This window comes from Syngnathus acus, chromosome 10, assembly GCF_901709675.1.
Source record: "Syngnathus acus chromosome 10, fSynAcu1.2, whole genome shotgun sequence".
NCBI lineage: Eukaryota > Metazoa > Chordata > Actinopteri > Syngnathiformes > Syngnathidae > Syngnathus > Syngnathus acus.
Window position 1 is genome coordinate 15,267,132 of NC_051095.1, and position 15,187 is coordinate 15,282,318.

General features: G+C 41.8%; 1 protein-coding gene across 2 annotated transcripts; it reads left to right on the plus strand.

Moving 5' to 3' along the window:
• Window positions 1-171: 171 nt before the first annotated feature.
• LOC119128663 (CCR4-NOT transcription complex subunit 6) lies at window positions 172-14,240 on the plus strand. 2 transcript variants are annotated; one of them, XM_037261257.1, is made up of 12 exons: window positions 172-313; window positions 1,358-1,479; window positions 4,494-4,680; window positions 4,907-4,992; window positions 5,075-5,179; window positions 5,314-5,382; window positions 6,295-6,452; window positions 6,552-6,706; window positions 7,522-7,676; window positions 7,747-7,980; window positions 8,209-8,411; window positions 10,298-14,240. In XM_037261257.1, exons 2-12 carry the CDS (start codon window positions 1,368-1,370, stop codon window positions 10,511-10,513), a joined length of 1,680 nt encoding a protein of 559 aa, XP_037117152.1. In that variant the 5' UTR covers window positions 172-313; window positions 1,358-1,367; the 3' UTR covers window positions 10,514-14,240. The 2 variants fall into 2 exon arrangements, with proteins under 2 accessions (XP_037117152.1, XP_037117153.1); XM_037261258.1 differs by having other exon boundaries at window positions 180-313; window positions 1,318-1,479.
• The last annotated feature ends 947 nt before the right edge of the window (window positions 14,241-15,187 follow it).

Genomic DNA, 15,187 nt, shown 5'->3' on the forward strand with positions numbered 1-15,187 from the left:
TATTTTCACTTTACATGGACTTCTAACTCATCTTGCACACACGTCTGAGTTGGTCCTATCGACAGCAGTGGACGAATGTCACCGATCATGACTTAATATAAGAAGAACCTTTGTAATGGTGAGAGTTTTATTTTGATTCAACAGCTGTTGGAGCCCGTTGGTCGCGGACCAATCGGAGCACTCGCCGTTATCAGCAGAGGGGAAAAAAATCCCCACCGTCGCCATAATACAGCAGCAGCGGAAACGGCTGAGAAGTGGCTAGAAAACAAAAGAGCGCACGCAGTCGTCCTCGCCATTTGGTATGCTCTTGCAGGTATAAATGCTATTCTTCCCATCCAGCGCACTCCACATTCACTCATCTCGTCGCGCATTTAGGTCGAGTCGGATACAGAAAACGCATCGGTGTTTATTTTTTTGTTCCCGTAGCGAGACTTAGAATGTTAAGTCGCTCAGCTTCGAATAATTGGATCTGTTAGCTTGTAGCTAGCTAGCTAACCAGCGCTAATGCTAAAATAGCTCGGAAGGAATCGCAGACGCGGTATTGTAATGCTTATTAAGCCATTACACTTGAATAAGAATTACACAATTTTAGTGCCTTCAGTAACATAGGCTAGTTAGCGGTGGCTAGCTAGCTACTTGCGATGCTTCTTGGCCTAGTGTTGTTCGCTAGGTTGTGCAAGGCTGTTATGTAAACAATTGTGATGTACCTTCTCATAAATTTTACTCCGCGTCTTTGATACGCTCGTTGGGATAATGCCAAACGCAATAATAGCGGGATCTGACCCACTTAGTGACTTCCTTTCTCTTTTTATTTCCGAGGAAATGTGTTCGTGTTAACGCTAGTTGTGTGGCGTGTGTTATGTAGAGTTTGGTGGCCAACAAAACCTATTTGGGTTAAGCTAGGCTAATCGGCGATCGTCAATGAGAAGGAAAGAAAAAACCTCTAATTAGTACTTAAACGGTTATAAACACTACATTTTAAACTGTGGCATTCTTGCGAGTATTTATTAGTGACTCTGTGGTACTTGGTGTAATTTCTTAGGATACTCATCCAATATAGTTAGTCGACTTGTTAGATGACATTTTCATTACGTTGTTATTTTTCAGGCACATGTGATTGTCGAGCCTCCATTTAATATATGCACACATCTTCAAATATCTTTCCTCTCTCTTGAATTTAATGCAGCATCTCCCCAACTTAAGATCTCAAATTGGTTGTGATGTGTAATTTCAGTAAGCCATTTTTTCCAGGTAAACAGCTTTGGTTGTGATTGCGTTTTCCAATTAATGACAGAACTTTATAAAAAAAAATTCCAGCGACTCCTAACGGCATTGATCCTCCCTCCCCTCTCTCTAGTGTTACAGGAATGCCCAAGGAAAAATATGACCCGCCGGATCCCAGGCGGATGTACACGATAATGTCCAGCGAAGAGGCAGCCAATGGGAAGAAGTCGTACTGGGCTGAGCTGGAAATTAGTGGTGTGTATTTATTCAAGCTTCCCTGGCCGGTTTTGTTTTTTAAAATAATTGTGGCAATTTAGACCCACCCAACTTGGTGTTCTTTGTTTTATTTTCCAGTCCGTATTATTTTCGGGTTATTTACATATGACATTTAAGGATATACCGAAATATTTTTAGGGGTGGTGCGGAAACCAGAAATAAAAAACGAATGCCAAAACTCCAAAAGAAATAAGACTGCACCTTAAATACTTAAATTTCTGTCACACCTTGAGCAGATTTAACAGAGTATCTGTTCTATTTGAGACAGTATTTGACACCAAAATGACTTAATGACACTGTCGTGCGTATTACATCTAAAGTACACACAAGTTTGTAGTGATTAGGCTATTTTCTCTTATTTAGCCGCAAAATGAAAATAAAAATAGTTGGATGATTCTGCAGGGTTATGTTTTGGTTTTTCAGCATTATATAGTATCAACACTTAATCCAAGTCACCACGGTGGGTGGAAACGCACTTGGGATGGACCACTCACAATCATGTTTGCATCTGTAAATTTTTGAAGAGTAACAGAATTGATCATTATTGACTTCAATCCCACCTATAAAGCATCAAGTGGGCATATGTTGCAATGATAAATGACCCACGAAGATGATTACTTTGTGACATGAGTAAATAATGGGACCGTCATCTTTAGTTGCCATCTCCGTGAAATGACACCAACGAATGACTCATTTCTGTAAACATTTGCCGCTCTTCGCCTCACTCCATACACGGACCTAGGAAGTCAGAAATACAGAAAAGAGACGAGCCCCTCCATGCAAGACTGGATTTATTTCAATGAACACTGCATTATGTCAAGTCACATTTGTTTTTGTAATGTGAAAGACGACACATACTTTATGTGTCCAATTGGTCATAACTATATACAGTACTGTTCAAAGGTTTTAGGCCACTTTGGCCACCATAACATTGTGGTTTTGGAAATGCCATTATGGTCATAAAAGCTAGATTGCCACAAAAGATGCAAAGGATGGAGCTGCAAATACATGTGAACAAAATTCATGCTGTCGAGCTTTGTATTTTGGTTTATTTTTCCATCGACTTGTTAGTTAGTAAAACACTTTTGTTAATGGAAGATGGGGAACAAGCAGGAGGTGCCAACATGAATATGATGTTCGACAATTTCAATTGTTGACTCTCATTGTAAAAAAAAGGCACTCTTATCCAGATCATTGCCAAACAGTAATCAGGCATTTGGAGTTGGTAATTGAAATGCAATTGTTTTTTCCTTCACACTTTATTCCTCTGCAAGGTTTTGTGCATTGTGTGTAAACCTACTGTGTCCAAGTTAGTTCATGTCTTGCAAGTCATATTAACGACTGTTAAAAGGCTTGTGGAGACAAACCTAGCGGTGGCCTTTGCACAGTACTGTATGTGCTTTCATCATCGCAGTGATGCTTAACTCCTTCTTCAGCGTGTGAGTGGTGCGGCTGCAATTTGACTGATAAAAATAAGTGTTTTGTGACGCACTTGAAGCAGTGTTCAGCCTTCAGTTGAGAGGTTTGGCAGTATGTGCAAAGTAGCAGTAACAGGAGGTGGTCTGTTTTCTTTGCCAAAGATGTTAGTCAGGTTGACTTTCCAGTATATGAATCGATAAACCACTGCTAGTTTCTTATTGGTTGCTATTGTCATGACGTTTCAGGATACACAGCTAAAAAATAAAAGTAAACAATTGCTATTACCTTACTGTGGCTCTGTATTAACTCTGTGCTATTATTAGCAATATGACAGGATTGTCCCCAAAGATGGAAATCTGTCCATGCAAACCTTCAACCTGAGTACAATACAGCATGGATTTTGAAAATCGGATGAAGCGTTTCATAGAAATTGAGGTTTTTGTGTGGGGTGATGGGGAGTGTTTTTTTTTTTCCCCTAATACAAGAACAAACAAAACAAGCCAGACGTGTTTTTACTGTCTCTCTCGTCAGATCTACAAATTTTATTAAACACAACACATTGATGTACTTGGCCATGCTGAATCCGATTTTTCATTTATTCCATTGGAAAATGCCCTTTTAAAGACCCAAATTAGTTTATATGACAAAGCTGCAAAAAAAAAAAAAAAAAAGACAAAGGGGTGCACTGCATTTCTTTTCCCAAACTAAAAATTGTGAATCTGGGCTATTCAAATTTTGACATATGAACCCCATAATGTAATGTAAAAATGTTGTACAAAAAACAGGCTTGATTGCCATGGTCAGAAAGACTTTGATAGATATTCCTGATTTCACATGTAGCGCTGTTTCTCAGGAACTACCTGATGTATTTGGCTGAAATGTATTTTTATGACTATTGAATGCAACTGTGATGTTTGGTGAGACACCATTAATTCTCCTTGATACTATATTCGCCTTAAATTGTATGATGCCTCCACAAATATTCTCTTTTGTAACATTGAGAGCAATATCATGGGACATTGGCATAATCAATGGTTGAAATATTATTTCCATTCACAGGAATGCCAAGTGTTCCGAATTGCCCGGAATTCATTATGGAAACCTTGTTAAGGAACTTTACGTGTCCCAGAAATTGGGGGGGGGGTAAAACTTTAAACTCTGGCATTGTGCAGCTGTAGTCGATCCTTTAACTTTGTCTGGTGCTCGGCGAACCCCTTTGATTACCTGAAAGGTTTCCGCTATAAAAAGCTACAAGTAGCTTAAACGAGCCGGACTTCGAAGGTGGGCTCCTCAAAATTGCTGTGATGTTTCACACTTGCCCTAAAATAATTGACTTAAATAGCGCATATTAAACATTATGAGAGCGAATCACTCTGTAGAGTGAATTTATTTGTTGTGAAACATGTTTGAAGTGCAAATTATTATTGTTATTTTAAATCCTATCACGCACACTCATTGTTACTATTATACTGCAGAGTTGGTATTTGACTTGAGTAGGCAAAGTGTCAGAGTGGTTGACTGCTGTTTTGCAAAAACCAAATGGGATTTCAATCCCCTTCCCATATGTTTTTCAGGTCGAGTGAGGAGTCTCAGCACAGCCCTGTGGTCCCTCACCCACCTCACTGCCCTGCACCTCAGTGACAACTCATTGTCACGCATCCCGCCAGACATTGCCAAACTTCACAATTTGGTGTACCTGGATCTTTCATCCAACAAGATCAGGAGTCTGCCGGCAGAGCTCGGCATCATGGTGTCTCTCAGGTGAGCAGTCTCCCATTTTTTCCATTATCCGTTCCGTTCATTTAGACAGATTGCCTTGAATTTTTCTGCATAAAGACATTTCAGACTATTCATTCCCCTTGTAGCAATTAGCTTTTTTTCTTGTAGAAATCCAGTCTCATTTGACTCTTCATGTGAATTAGATACTTGCCGCGAAGGAGAAAATGTTCATTCCTGTTGATTAAACATAAATGTTTTCCTTCCACAGGGAACTGCTTTTAAATAACAACCAGTTGCGGGTTCTGCCTTTTGAATTGGGAAAACTGTTTCAGTTACAAACTCTGGGGTTAAAAGGTGAGGAGCGAATTAATATCAGGCGTAGCCACCCGTTCCTTGAAATGTCATTTTCTCTTCGTGCTTTTCTTTTCCATTCTAGGAAACCCACTTGCACAAGAAATTATGAGCCTCTACCAGGAACCTGATGGCACGCGAAGACTGCTCAATTACTTGTTAGACAATCTGGCAGGGGCTATCAAGCGCAGTGAGTGGCCTTTCTTGAAACCCCATCCCTCCATATATCTGGCATTTCTGTCAGAATTGCCAATTTGTTAATACTTGGGTGAATTCTACATACATTTCACCTGATATCGCAAACCCATTTTTTTCCTCTTCCAGTACCAACAGAGCAGCCCCCGGCCCGATCGTGGATCTCTCTCCAGGAACCAGACAGAGCCCGGCCATCAGGTAACTCGGCAATCCTCATACTGAATTAGTACACTGTGCAAATTTTCCATGGTTAAATATTAGCCAACAAAACTGCAATGTATTTACATTATGGACAGAGGGCTGGCTTGTTTGGTGCAGAATAAAGGTCAAGCCTTCCCTCCCCTTCTGGTAGTAGCAGTGCTGTCTGTTGTTAATAATTACAACTAGGAACGCACAATATTTATCAGACTGATCATTTATCGGTCGATATTGGGGGAAAATGACGTCATGTCCCATCAATCGGGCAATGCAAAATAGGTCGATTTTGAAAGCCGCACCAAATACACTAATGTCCAAAGAGTTGAAGTCTCCTCGACTCTAAACAATATTTACAATTTAAACATGGCGTGAAAATGTTGAACATTACGGACGAGATGACGCGACCAGCGAGACCCTCTGTGGGTCATTGTGGATTCTGTCTGGCAGACGGCGGCAAAAGTAACATAAACAAAAGCAGGCCAGCCGAGCTTCCCTGCACTTATCATACCGGACGAGATAGCCAATCAAGTTTGACCTCTGGATTGTAGGTGGCAGAGGTGCCGTAAAGAAAAGCGAGACAGCTTAGTTTAGATATCTGCTAACAGTACTGTATGTGACAACTGTGTCACAAAACACTGGGTAGTTTTTTTGACTGATAAATGGTCATTTGTATGCATGTTTTTTTTTAACGTACAAAAACATTCACTCGCGCTGCTGTCCTCGCACAGACACCGCACACATACACATCTGCGGTACGTTTTGTACAATTTTATTGCTCTTGTATCCACTATATTAAAAATGTATTTTAAAAAAAACTTGTGGGGTTGATAAAGCGCCATCAACGTCTCGAATGTTATATGCATGAGAGATTTTAGGAGTGCTCATCTCCTCACCGTGCTTTCCCCCTTGCAGCGCTGTTCTCGGTCATGTGCTACAATGTGTTGTGCGATAAGTACGCCACGAGGCAGCTGTACGGCTACTGCCCCTCTTGGGCTCTAAACTGGGAGTACAGGAAGAAGTCCATCATGCAAGAGATTATGGGCTGCAACGCAGACATCATCAGTTTGCAGGTGAGACATCTGCTATACTCCTCCCTTTAAATCTTTTTGCTCTGTTGTTTAAATGTTTTCCGGTGTATGTGCCACCTTCTGTCTCCTTGTGAAACATAGGAAGTGGAGACAGAGCAGTACTACAATTATTTCTTGCCAGAACTAAAGGAGCAGGGTTACGACGGGTTCTTCAGTCCAAAGTCGCGAGCTCGGACCATGTCAGAGTCGGACCGAAAACATGTGGACGGATGTGCAATTTTCTACAAGACAGAAAAGTACGTTGTCAATGGTTTTCTAAGAGTTCAGAATTCTGCATGCCTTAATATGGTTGTTTTTCTGTCTGAACAATTCACCCAAACATGGAGTTATTGTGATTTGAAGTTGCCACTTAAGTGTAGTGAAATATTTAAAAAATGGAGCAACTAAGATGCTGTAAAGCCCTCTCGTGTGCAAGGAGAGCCACAGTCGACGATGCGCTTTGAGCCGATGGTTCAATGGAACGGTCAAGTCAAGTTTATATAGCCCTCACTCACAGAAACAAAGAAACAAGTCAAAGGCACAAATAAAAAATGAGGACACCAAAAAGAAGCCACTGTCTTACACCCAGCCATTCATACTGAACTAGGCTACGTCTGACTAATAGTTTAATAATTGGTTAATCAGTTGATTAAGTATTAATTTCCATTTTAAAAAAACGGGACATTTTAAATTGACAGTGCAGAAAATGATACAATTATCATCCAGTTCCTGGTTTGGTTTGTATCATGTCAGAAAATTAGTCAAAATCTTGATACTTGTTTTCCAATTTGCAAGTTACAGAATGTGTGCAATGGAGCTAATCAATATTGCTGAACTACTATTACTACTACCCCCCCCCCCCCCCCACACACACACAAATGCTATACCAAAATAATTGGTTGCATTTCATAGAAGAAGAAAAAAATTCACTTATGATCCAATTAGTCGATGAATTGCGACTAGGATGGGTGACTAGTCTTAGCAAACTAATCGTTTGTTGCGGGGGCAACCTTACTTGACACACCTTAATGATTAATCCCCGCCATGTCCCCCTGCATTTGTTCATGTCCAGGTTCAGTGCAGTGCAGAAGCACACAGTAGAATTTAATCAACTGGCAATGGCTAACTCAGAAGGCTCAGAGGCCATGTTGAATCGTGTGATGACCAAGGACAACATTGGGGTCGCCGTACTGCTTGAAGTCCGCAAAGAGATGATGGAAATCTCCTGTGAGTACCCGCTACCTTCCTCCATATGCTTCTGTAGTCTTGTCTTACTTGCAGCACGCTGTTTTTTCAGCCGGCAAGTTGCTGCATGGCATGGAGAAGCAGCTTCTGCTGGTGGCCAACGCCCACATGCACTGGGACCCCGAGTACTCTGACGTCAAGCTGGTTCAGACCATGATGTTCCTGTCGGAAGTGAAGAACATTGTGGACAAGGCGACGCGCAGCCTCAAGTTGTCCTCTGTCTCTGGTGAAACCAATGGCATTCCGCTGGTGCTCTGCGCTGACCTCAACTCTTTGCCCGATTCTGGTATGTGGCACTTCGGTTTACTACGTGTGCTCGTAATAGGTTGCTTGACAAATCGATATTAAAACGAGGACAACAAGACGATATCATGATCACTTTTCAAACATGAGTAAATTTGAGGAGTCCCACATCACAATTTACACAAATAACCTTAGCATACCTAAATCACAAGGTTGTTCACATATTTTGATTTTGCTCAGTTCTCAAGAGGCTTTCTGTCTCCCAATGCAGGCGTGGTTGAGTACTTAAGTACGGGTGGAGTGGACTGCACCCACAAGGACTTCAAGGAGCTTCGCTACAGCGACAGCCTGACCAAATTCAATTGCAACGGCAAGAGCAGCACGTCCAACGGCAGGATCACCCATGGCTTCAAGCTGAAAAGCGCTTACGAGAACGGCCTGATGCCTTACACCAACTACACATTTGACTTCAAGGTAAGAATTTTGACTTACAGATAGTCTAGGTATCATTTATGGTTTCAGGTAAAACAATCCTTTGACACAGCGGCATAGAAATAAATGCAAAAAATAAGATTAAATAAATGACTATCACGCTGATTGTGGCAGCTCATCGCTGCTTAGACGTCTCCTCAAAAAAGAAAATAGCCCATTACTGGCAAAAAAACAGTAATTCGCGGTTAATGAAACCTTGAGTAAAATCATGGAAACTTGTCAAACTTGCCCGTCGATCACCTTTAACCTCGGGTGACGCGTGACTGCGCATCACAAGAAGTTGTAAGCCGTCAGCAGTCACTTGCAGCTAGCAATCAGTTGCTAAGAGATTTTTTTGTTTGTTTGATCTGCAATGCAAAGATTTGGAGTGGCATGTTAAAACGATACACGCCAGCTACAATATGGATGTTACTGTGAAAATGTCTTTCACTCGCTACAAAGGTGTCACTGTCTCAGTTTCCCACAGAAATTTCCTCTTGCATTTGGTTAGTTTTCCTGTTCCACACATATCAATGGGAAGTTATGGCTGTTGGTCATCATGATATGCATGTGTTTATCAACAAGACAAGACGACAAGAAAAAATGTTGTGCAGTCAGTTTGCTGCAGGCTGGAAGAGGTGTGTGGGTTTGTGATGTTGACGCTGATCTGGTTATTTGCAGGAGGTTGGCCGCATTGGTGTTTTTTGTTTTGCGTTTGAAAATTCCTACTGTGTAAGCAGTCTTAGAATGCACCTCATGTCTCGTGCATGATTTGAGTCTTGTCAACAAGGCCAATTAGGGATGCCCCGATCCGGTATTCTATATCACAATCGGCTCCGGATGCAGCTTTTTTTGTGATTATCGGACGCAATCTGATTCAATCACAGGATGGGGCAGATCCCTTTTCAAGTTTTTACATAATGCCAATATGTCTGCTGTGTGGAATTATGTTTCACAACAACAAAACAGCGGCCTGCAATTGCTGTAAGCAAGCGGTTTCCCGTGGAGTGATTTCATGACTTTACACCAGTGCTTCTCAAATAGTGGAGTGAGACCCCTTTGGCGGTGCGATGCCCCATGTGACCTAGGGGTGCAACAATACAAATAACACACGGTACAGTCTGTACCTTGGGTTTTGCGCCTCAGTTTCGGTTCGCCTTTCAGCATCAGCAGCAGCTTTTTTTTTTTTTTTTTGTAAATGATTTTGAGACTTTAAAAACATGACGCAAAATTTGCAACCATACCGTTGCTGGTACAGTTGGATTGTAATGACAATCTAAAACTACATATAGTGTTAAAGCACAATTTAATGTTTATTTAGTAATTCTCTACTACATGGAGACAAAGGCTCCAGTTAAACTGAAGGAGGAAATGGAAAAGAAACAAGTACAATGCACTCCTAGGGTGCGGTCAGGCAAGCTTCTGAAGCCGATCCATTCCACAGTGGCCCTGACACATGTTGCTTTCGGCTGCACGCCAGCCCCTTCTGTCACAGTTCGGGTGCTTTTGACAATTTTAAAAGAAATATTGAAGAAGCAAGCGTGTTTTGCTTTCAGCATATTTATAACATTTGTACTGGTCTGCTCAGCCGGTTTCAGTGAACTTTGAATGTTGCAACGGACATAGTCAAACCCTGCTTCATCCTTGTTCCTCACTCTCTCGGCTTGACAGATCAACCCCCGCAGTTAAACCAACTGTTCCGTTAGTGTTATTTTTACTTTTAATTATTTCTTTGAAAGATTGGGGCCCTGCTGTACTGTACAGGAATAATATCAATGACTTTGGCGATTGATTTCAACTTGACTTGAATCGTATTGTAGGCGACTGCAAAACTCTGATGAGTGCTCAGATGGTACTCCGATTTGAAATCACACTTTGTCTCCTTTCAGGGTGTCATCGACTACATTTTCTACTCCAAGCCTCACCTGAACGTCCTGGGCATCCTGGGCCCTCTGGATCCTCACTGGCTGGTAGACAACAATGTCAGCGGATGCCCGCACCCTCACATCCCCTCTGACCACTTCAGTCTCTTCTCCCAGTTGGAGCTTCTCCTGCCCAACGTGCCCCCCCAGGTCAATGGTCTCCATCTGCCTGCACGCAGGTAGTGAGTCCTGGCCAGTCCCCCGGGGTCGGGCAAGGGGGGGGGGGTCTGTCCTTCTCTGCCCGTGACCCCTCCCACGACCAGCTCTCCCCTCTGCCGCCCCCCGGAGGAGGAAGGCATAAAAGAAAAAAAAACACAACCTGTAAAATATTCGTACAGTGAGGTCTGGCCAACAGGGATTTCGTATGATGTTAAAGATATTCTATATTTTTCTTTTATTTTCTCTCTCTCTCGTCTTTTTTTTTTTTTTTTTTTTTTTTTTTTTTTTTTAAACTGCTCAAGTCCAATTTGTGTATCACATTTTTTTCTTTTGGACTCCCTTAAATCCCTACATACATGTCTTTCGCTACACCGGATGCTAGCTCATCCCGCGTTTTTCGACGCGAGAGAGAGGGCCATGTTTTGCGGAAAAGCTTCCAAGCTGATGGTGTGTGTGTGTGTGTGTGTGTGTGTGTGTGCGCGTGTGCGCGCATGTGTACACTCGTGTGTCTGCCTGTCCTGTATAAACCTGAAACCAGCAAAGACAGCAGACACAACACTCTTTACAACTCCATCGCGCGGCAAGAGGGCTGGTAGTCAGGAGTCGAGACGGGAACTTTTCCCGTTGTCGTTCTGTGGTGCTCGGGGCCCCGTCGAGTGCTCCTGTGGTGCTGCACCTCCGACCCCCCCGCCCCGGCGCCCGACCGTGGTGCAATAGCTCCCGCACGCAATTCCGCACCCCACCCACTCTAATGGTGCTGCTTGACTTCACAGAGCCAGGAGGAACGCTTTGAGAAACAGCTACCAACCTAATCTCAGACTGTTTTGGGTGTTGTCGTCTTAATGCTATACGGCACTCTCAGCCCGCACTTAATTTTGGGTAGCGACCATTTGGGGATTGGGGTCTTGAGTTGCTTCTATTTTGCAAGCGAGACTGCCGGTCAAGGGGTGGTACGACCAGCATTCCTCTCACTGTCCAGCGCAACACACACGCACACACACATTTGTAGCACTGTCTCAATGGCCAGTAGTGTCGTTCCTGCGTCATTCAACCCAAACACACACACACACACTCACTATATAAGTGTTTTCAGTTCTTTAGTTGTTGTTTTTTTTCACAAGTTTGTACAGAATCAAAAGCATAGACTCGGTCTTTACATGATTGTATATGAATCACAGAAGACTTGTTTTCTGGCGTTCTTTTGTACCAAGAGTAAATTATAATCCCATTTGAGAAAAGATTGTATGTAAACTATGACTAAATTTTTATCCCGTTCATGTCGCGGTGAAACTGATGACCAGCTTGTACAAACAACATAAGCAGAAGAAGAAGAGGTTGTTCACGGCGCTTTGTCACAACTTTGCACTCCCTTTGAGATGAACCATTACGTAGCGGATCTGTTGTTGTTTTGAAGCCCCTGCCATTACTTCCAATGTTGATTTGGTTTGATTGTGGTGATTTGTGCCCAAGACATCTGCCATCGATCATCCCCAACAGCTCATTGACCTACACGCACACGTATATGCCGTGTGATTGACACCCGACAAATAACCCCCCCCCCCCCCCATGTTCAAGCAAACATCGTAGCAGTCGTTGTCTTGCACTACTAAACATTTGACAGACGCCTGAACAACCTTTTCTGCTTTTATTTTTAAATACTGTTGAGACATTTGTGAAGATTTTATGTCCTTTTGTGTTTTGTTAAAAGTTGGTTCTCCTTTTTTACGAGCCGTGACAATGTTAAAGATGTTGTGTATTCCTTTTTGGTTTTTTGAACCCCCCCCCCCTCCCCTCAATAATCAGGTATGTGTGTAAACGCCCCACCTCTACTTTGTCCATAAGGATCAGATGTGACTTTGATGATTTATCATCATTGTACATTAGCACAGCTCTGCTACTTTGCTTTTGCAGCCAGATCACCTCCACATTTTATTTTATTTTCCACCCAGCCCTCCTGCCTCCCCCCAATCTTTAGTTAGTTCTGTCATTTTAAATCCCTCGAGAGCAACCACTTTACATCATTGTCACGTCCAGGTACACACGCACACACACACACACACACACATGTAGCTCAAGCTACTGTCCCATCCGTGGAACACCCCCACTTGGTCCACCTCGCCCCAAAGTTTCAGCGACAGTATGGCTTTAGATGCCACAGGAAGACAAGCACTTATTAGACTCCGCCCCCTCCACTTTGCAGACATCTCATCACTTTGTTTTAAAGCGACGGAAGCAAATGGGAAGTATGAAGTTAGTCCCCAGAGGTCTTTCCTGTTCTGTTTGTTTGCCTCCAATCTGTTTTTAACTGAAAAAAACAACAGTGTCCACTTTTTTTCTTCCTTTTCCTGAATGGCATTAGTATTGTAGTAGATGAAAAAGCTAGCTTCTTTTTGTAAAGTGTGAATAAAAGATGTATCTCATGTTTCCTTTCTAAAATGATACTGAATTGTGTTGATGTATAAATACTGAATTCTACAACGTATTGTTTGCGACGTTTTAGTACTTTCCCATTCTACACGCTTAACCTGCCACAAACCAAATTCTCTGTCAATGATGTGTACAGGAGTTGAATGTTCGGAAATGAAGGATGGAGTGTTTTGGGCATCAGCAAAGGCGACATCTTTTGGTGTTATGAACTCAACCCCCTCCTCATTTTTTTTTTGTGTGTGTGGTTTTGTTACTTTCAGCTTTATTACGCATATTTTGCCTGGCACTAGCTGGAGAGTGCTAGTGCCTGAAGGTGAGGGCAGCAGAGCTGACCTCTCCTAGTGGCTGCTGAGCTTATGATGTGCCGCTGGTCGCCAGACTGCTCTTGTGATCATTTCTCTCTCTCTTTCTCCCCCTGTCTCTCCTTTTCTCTCTTCTTTTGTGTGTAATGTGCTTGATTTCGCACGCTTCCCTCGTGAAGGCAGACCGCCGTCTCCGAGAGCCCAATCGCAGAGCAAAACTCGTGTGATGGTGTTGTGATTTTGTTTGTGCTCCTTTAGGTGTAGAGTGATCTATTTTCCCTAAGCTGCATCTTTTTGTTGTTGCGTTGCACACCAAAGCTGCTCGTAGTAACAAATCATACCCCCCCCCCCACACCACCTCATCCAAGTCATGTGAATTGGAGAGCTGTAAGGAAACTTTTTCCTTGGACTGACTTCATTGCTTTTTTAAATTAATTGCATCTCCTTTCAGAAAAATGGCAATAATACTCAACATTCAGACGCGTTTTGTTTTAGACATTTTATGTGGAGACTAATGTAGCTTCTTTCACCCTTTAACACTGCGCCCACTGTTGTTAGCCGATGCATTGATTTCCCCTGTATATTTGCTCATCTCCTTTCCCCGCTGACTTCGTGCTAGTTGTTCAATGATCAGGATTGTCTATCTGTAGTCAGCTGAGTACATTTTATTGATCTGTCACTGTGTTTATGCACTGGACCAACTATTGTTTACCATTCATTAAATACCAGCAAAAAAAAAGAATAAATTAATAACTGATAACAAAACACTTGCACAATGTTGTAGAATGTCCATTAACCCAGACAAGAAATCAAGGCAGCTCTTTTCAAATCAACGCATATTGTTTGAAAAAGGAACTGAATGGTAAACAATGTTTCTGTTGTACACTTATCCGTCCTCTCAAATCTCTTTGGACTAGTTTTGTACTTTTTTTTTCATTGACGACAGGTTCTGCTTGTTTCCTTTTCACCTACCTATGTATTTTCCTACTTGTTCAAAATAAATTCTATATTATCTGTTTCAAGCTGTGTCACCTTTTATTCTTTGCAATGAATATTGGAAATAAATTCTATAACTCTTTTCATCTAGCCTCATTTTCCTATTTCATTCTTTGCCAAATATTCTTGCTGTGCTTTTTTAATGCTGAATACACCACCGAAGCTTATGTATTTATTCCAGTTTAAATTCAATACTTTTATAAATGTTCACTCCATTCAAAGATAAAAACCCACCTGGGGCTTGTGTTAAACCAATGCTTCACTGAAAACATTGAATAATGTTAAAAATTCATTTAAACATAGATTTGAAAAATTTGATCTAACCCAAAGATGTTATAGCTTTTTTTTGCAATTATGTGCCAAAATACAAGGTTGACTTCAATATTACTGTAATTCCAAAATGGCAGCACATTAATTTTTACAAAGTTGGGTTGTTGTATATTCCCTCGTGATTCACCAAAGACAGGCTTCACTTAATTTTTTTTTGCTTTAAATTTGTGACTGAGAAAAAAATAAATAACATGATCATGCAAATATTTATTGTAATTATGACTATGACTCTTCAGTTTAGGTTAGCGCGTTTCGGCAACGCACTAATCGCCACCGCGCAACACCGTCGTAAACCGAGGACCCTTTGTACGTCTCTGAAAAGACCCTGTAAATTCAGTTCCAGACACTAGGTGACGCCAAAGATTCACATGTCAGTTTCATCCATGAAGATAAAAGATTCCAATGTTGGGGAGTTAACTCGAGTCTGTGAGCAAGAAGCTGTGTTGGAAAAGCAGCAGATGGAACTGCTCTTTAACACCACATATTTAATGTATACATAGTTCGATCAAGGTGGTAGAGATAAAACAAATTTTGAATTTTCCCAACCACACGAGGAGAAAAAGAAGGCATGTTGACAGTGTACAAAGAGCTGTGTGTTTTGTTTTGTTGTCTTTGCTTTGATTCAACTTTGAATAATTTTTTT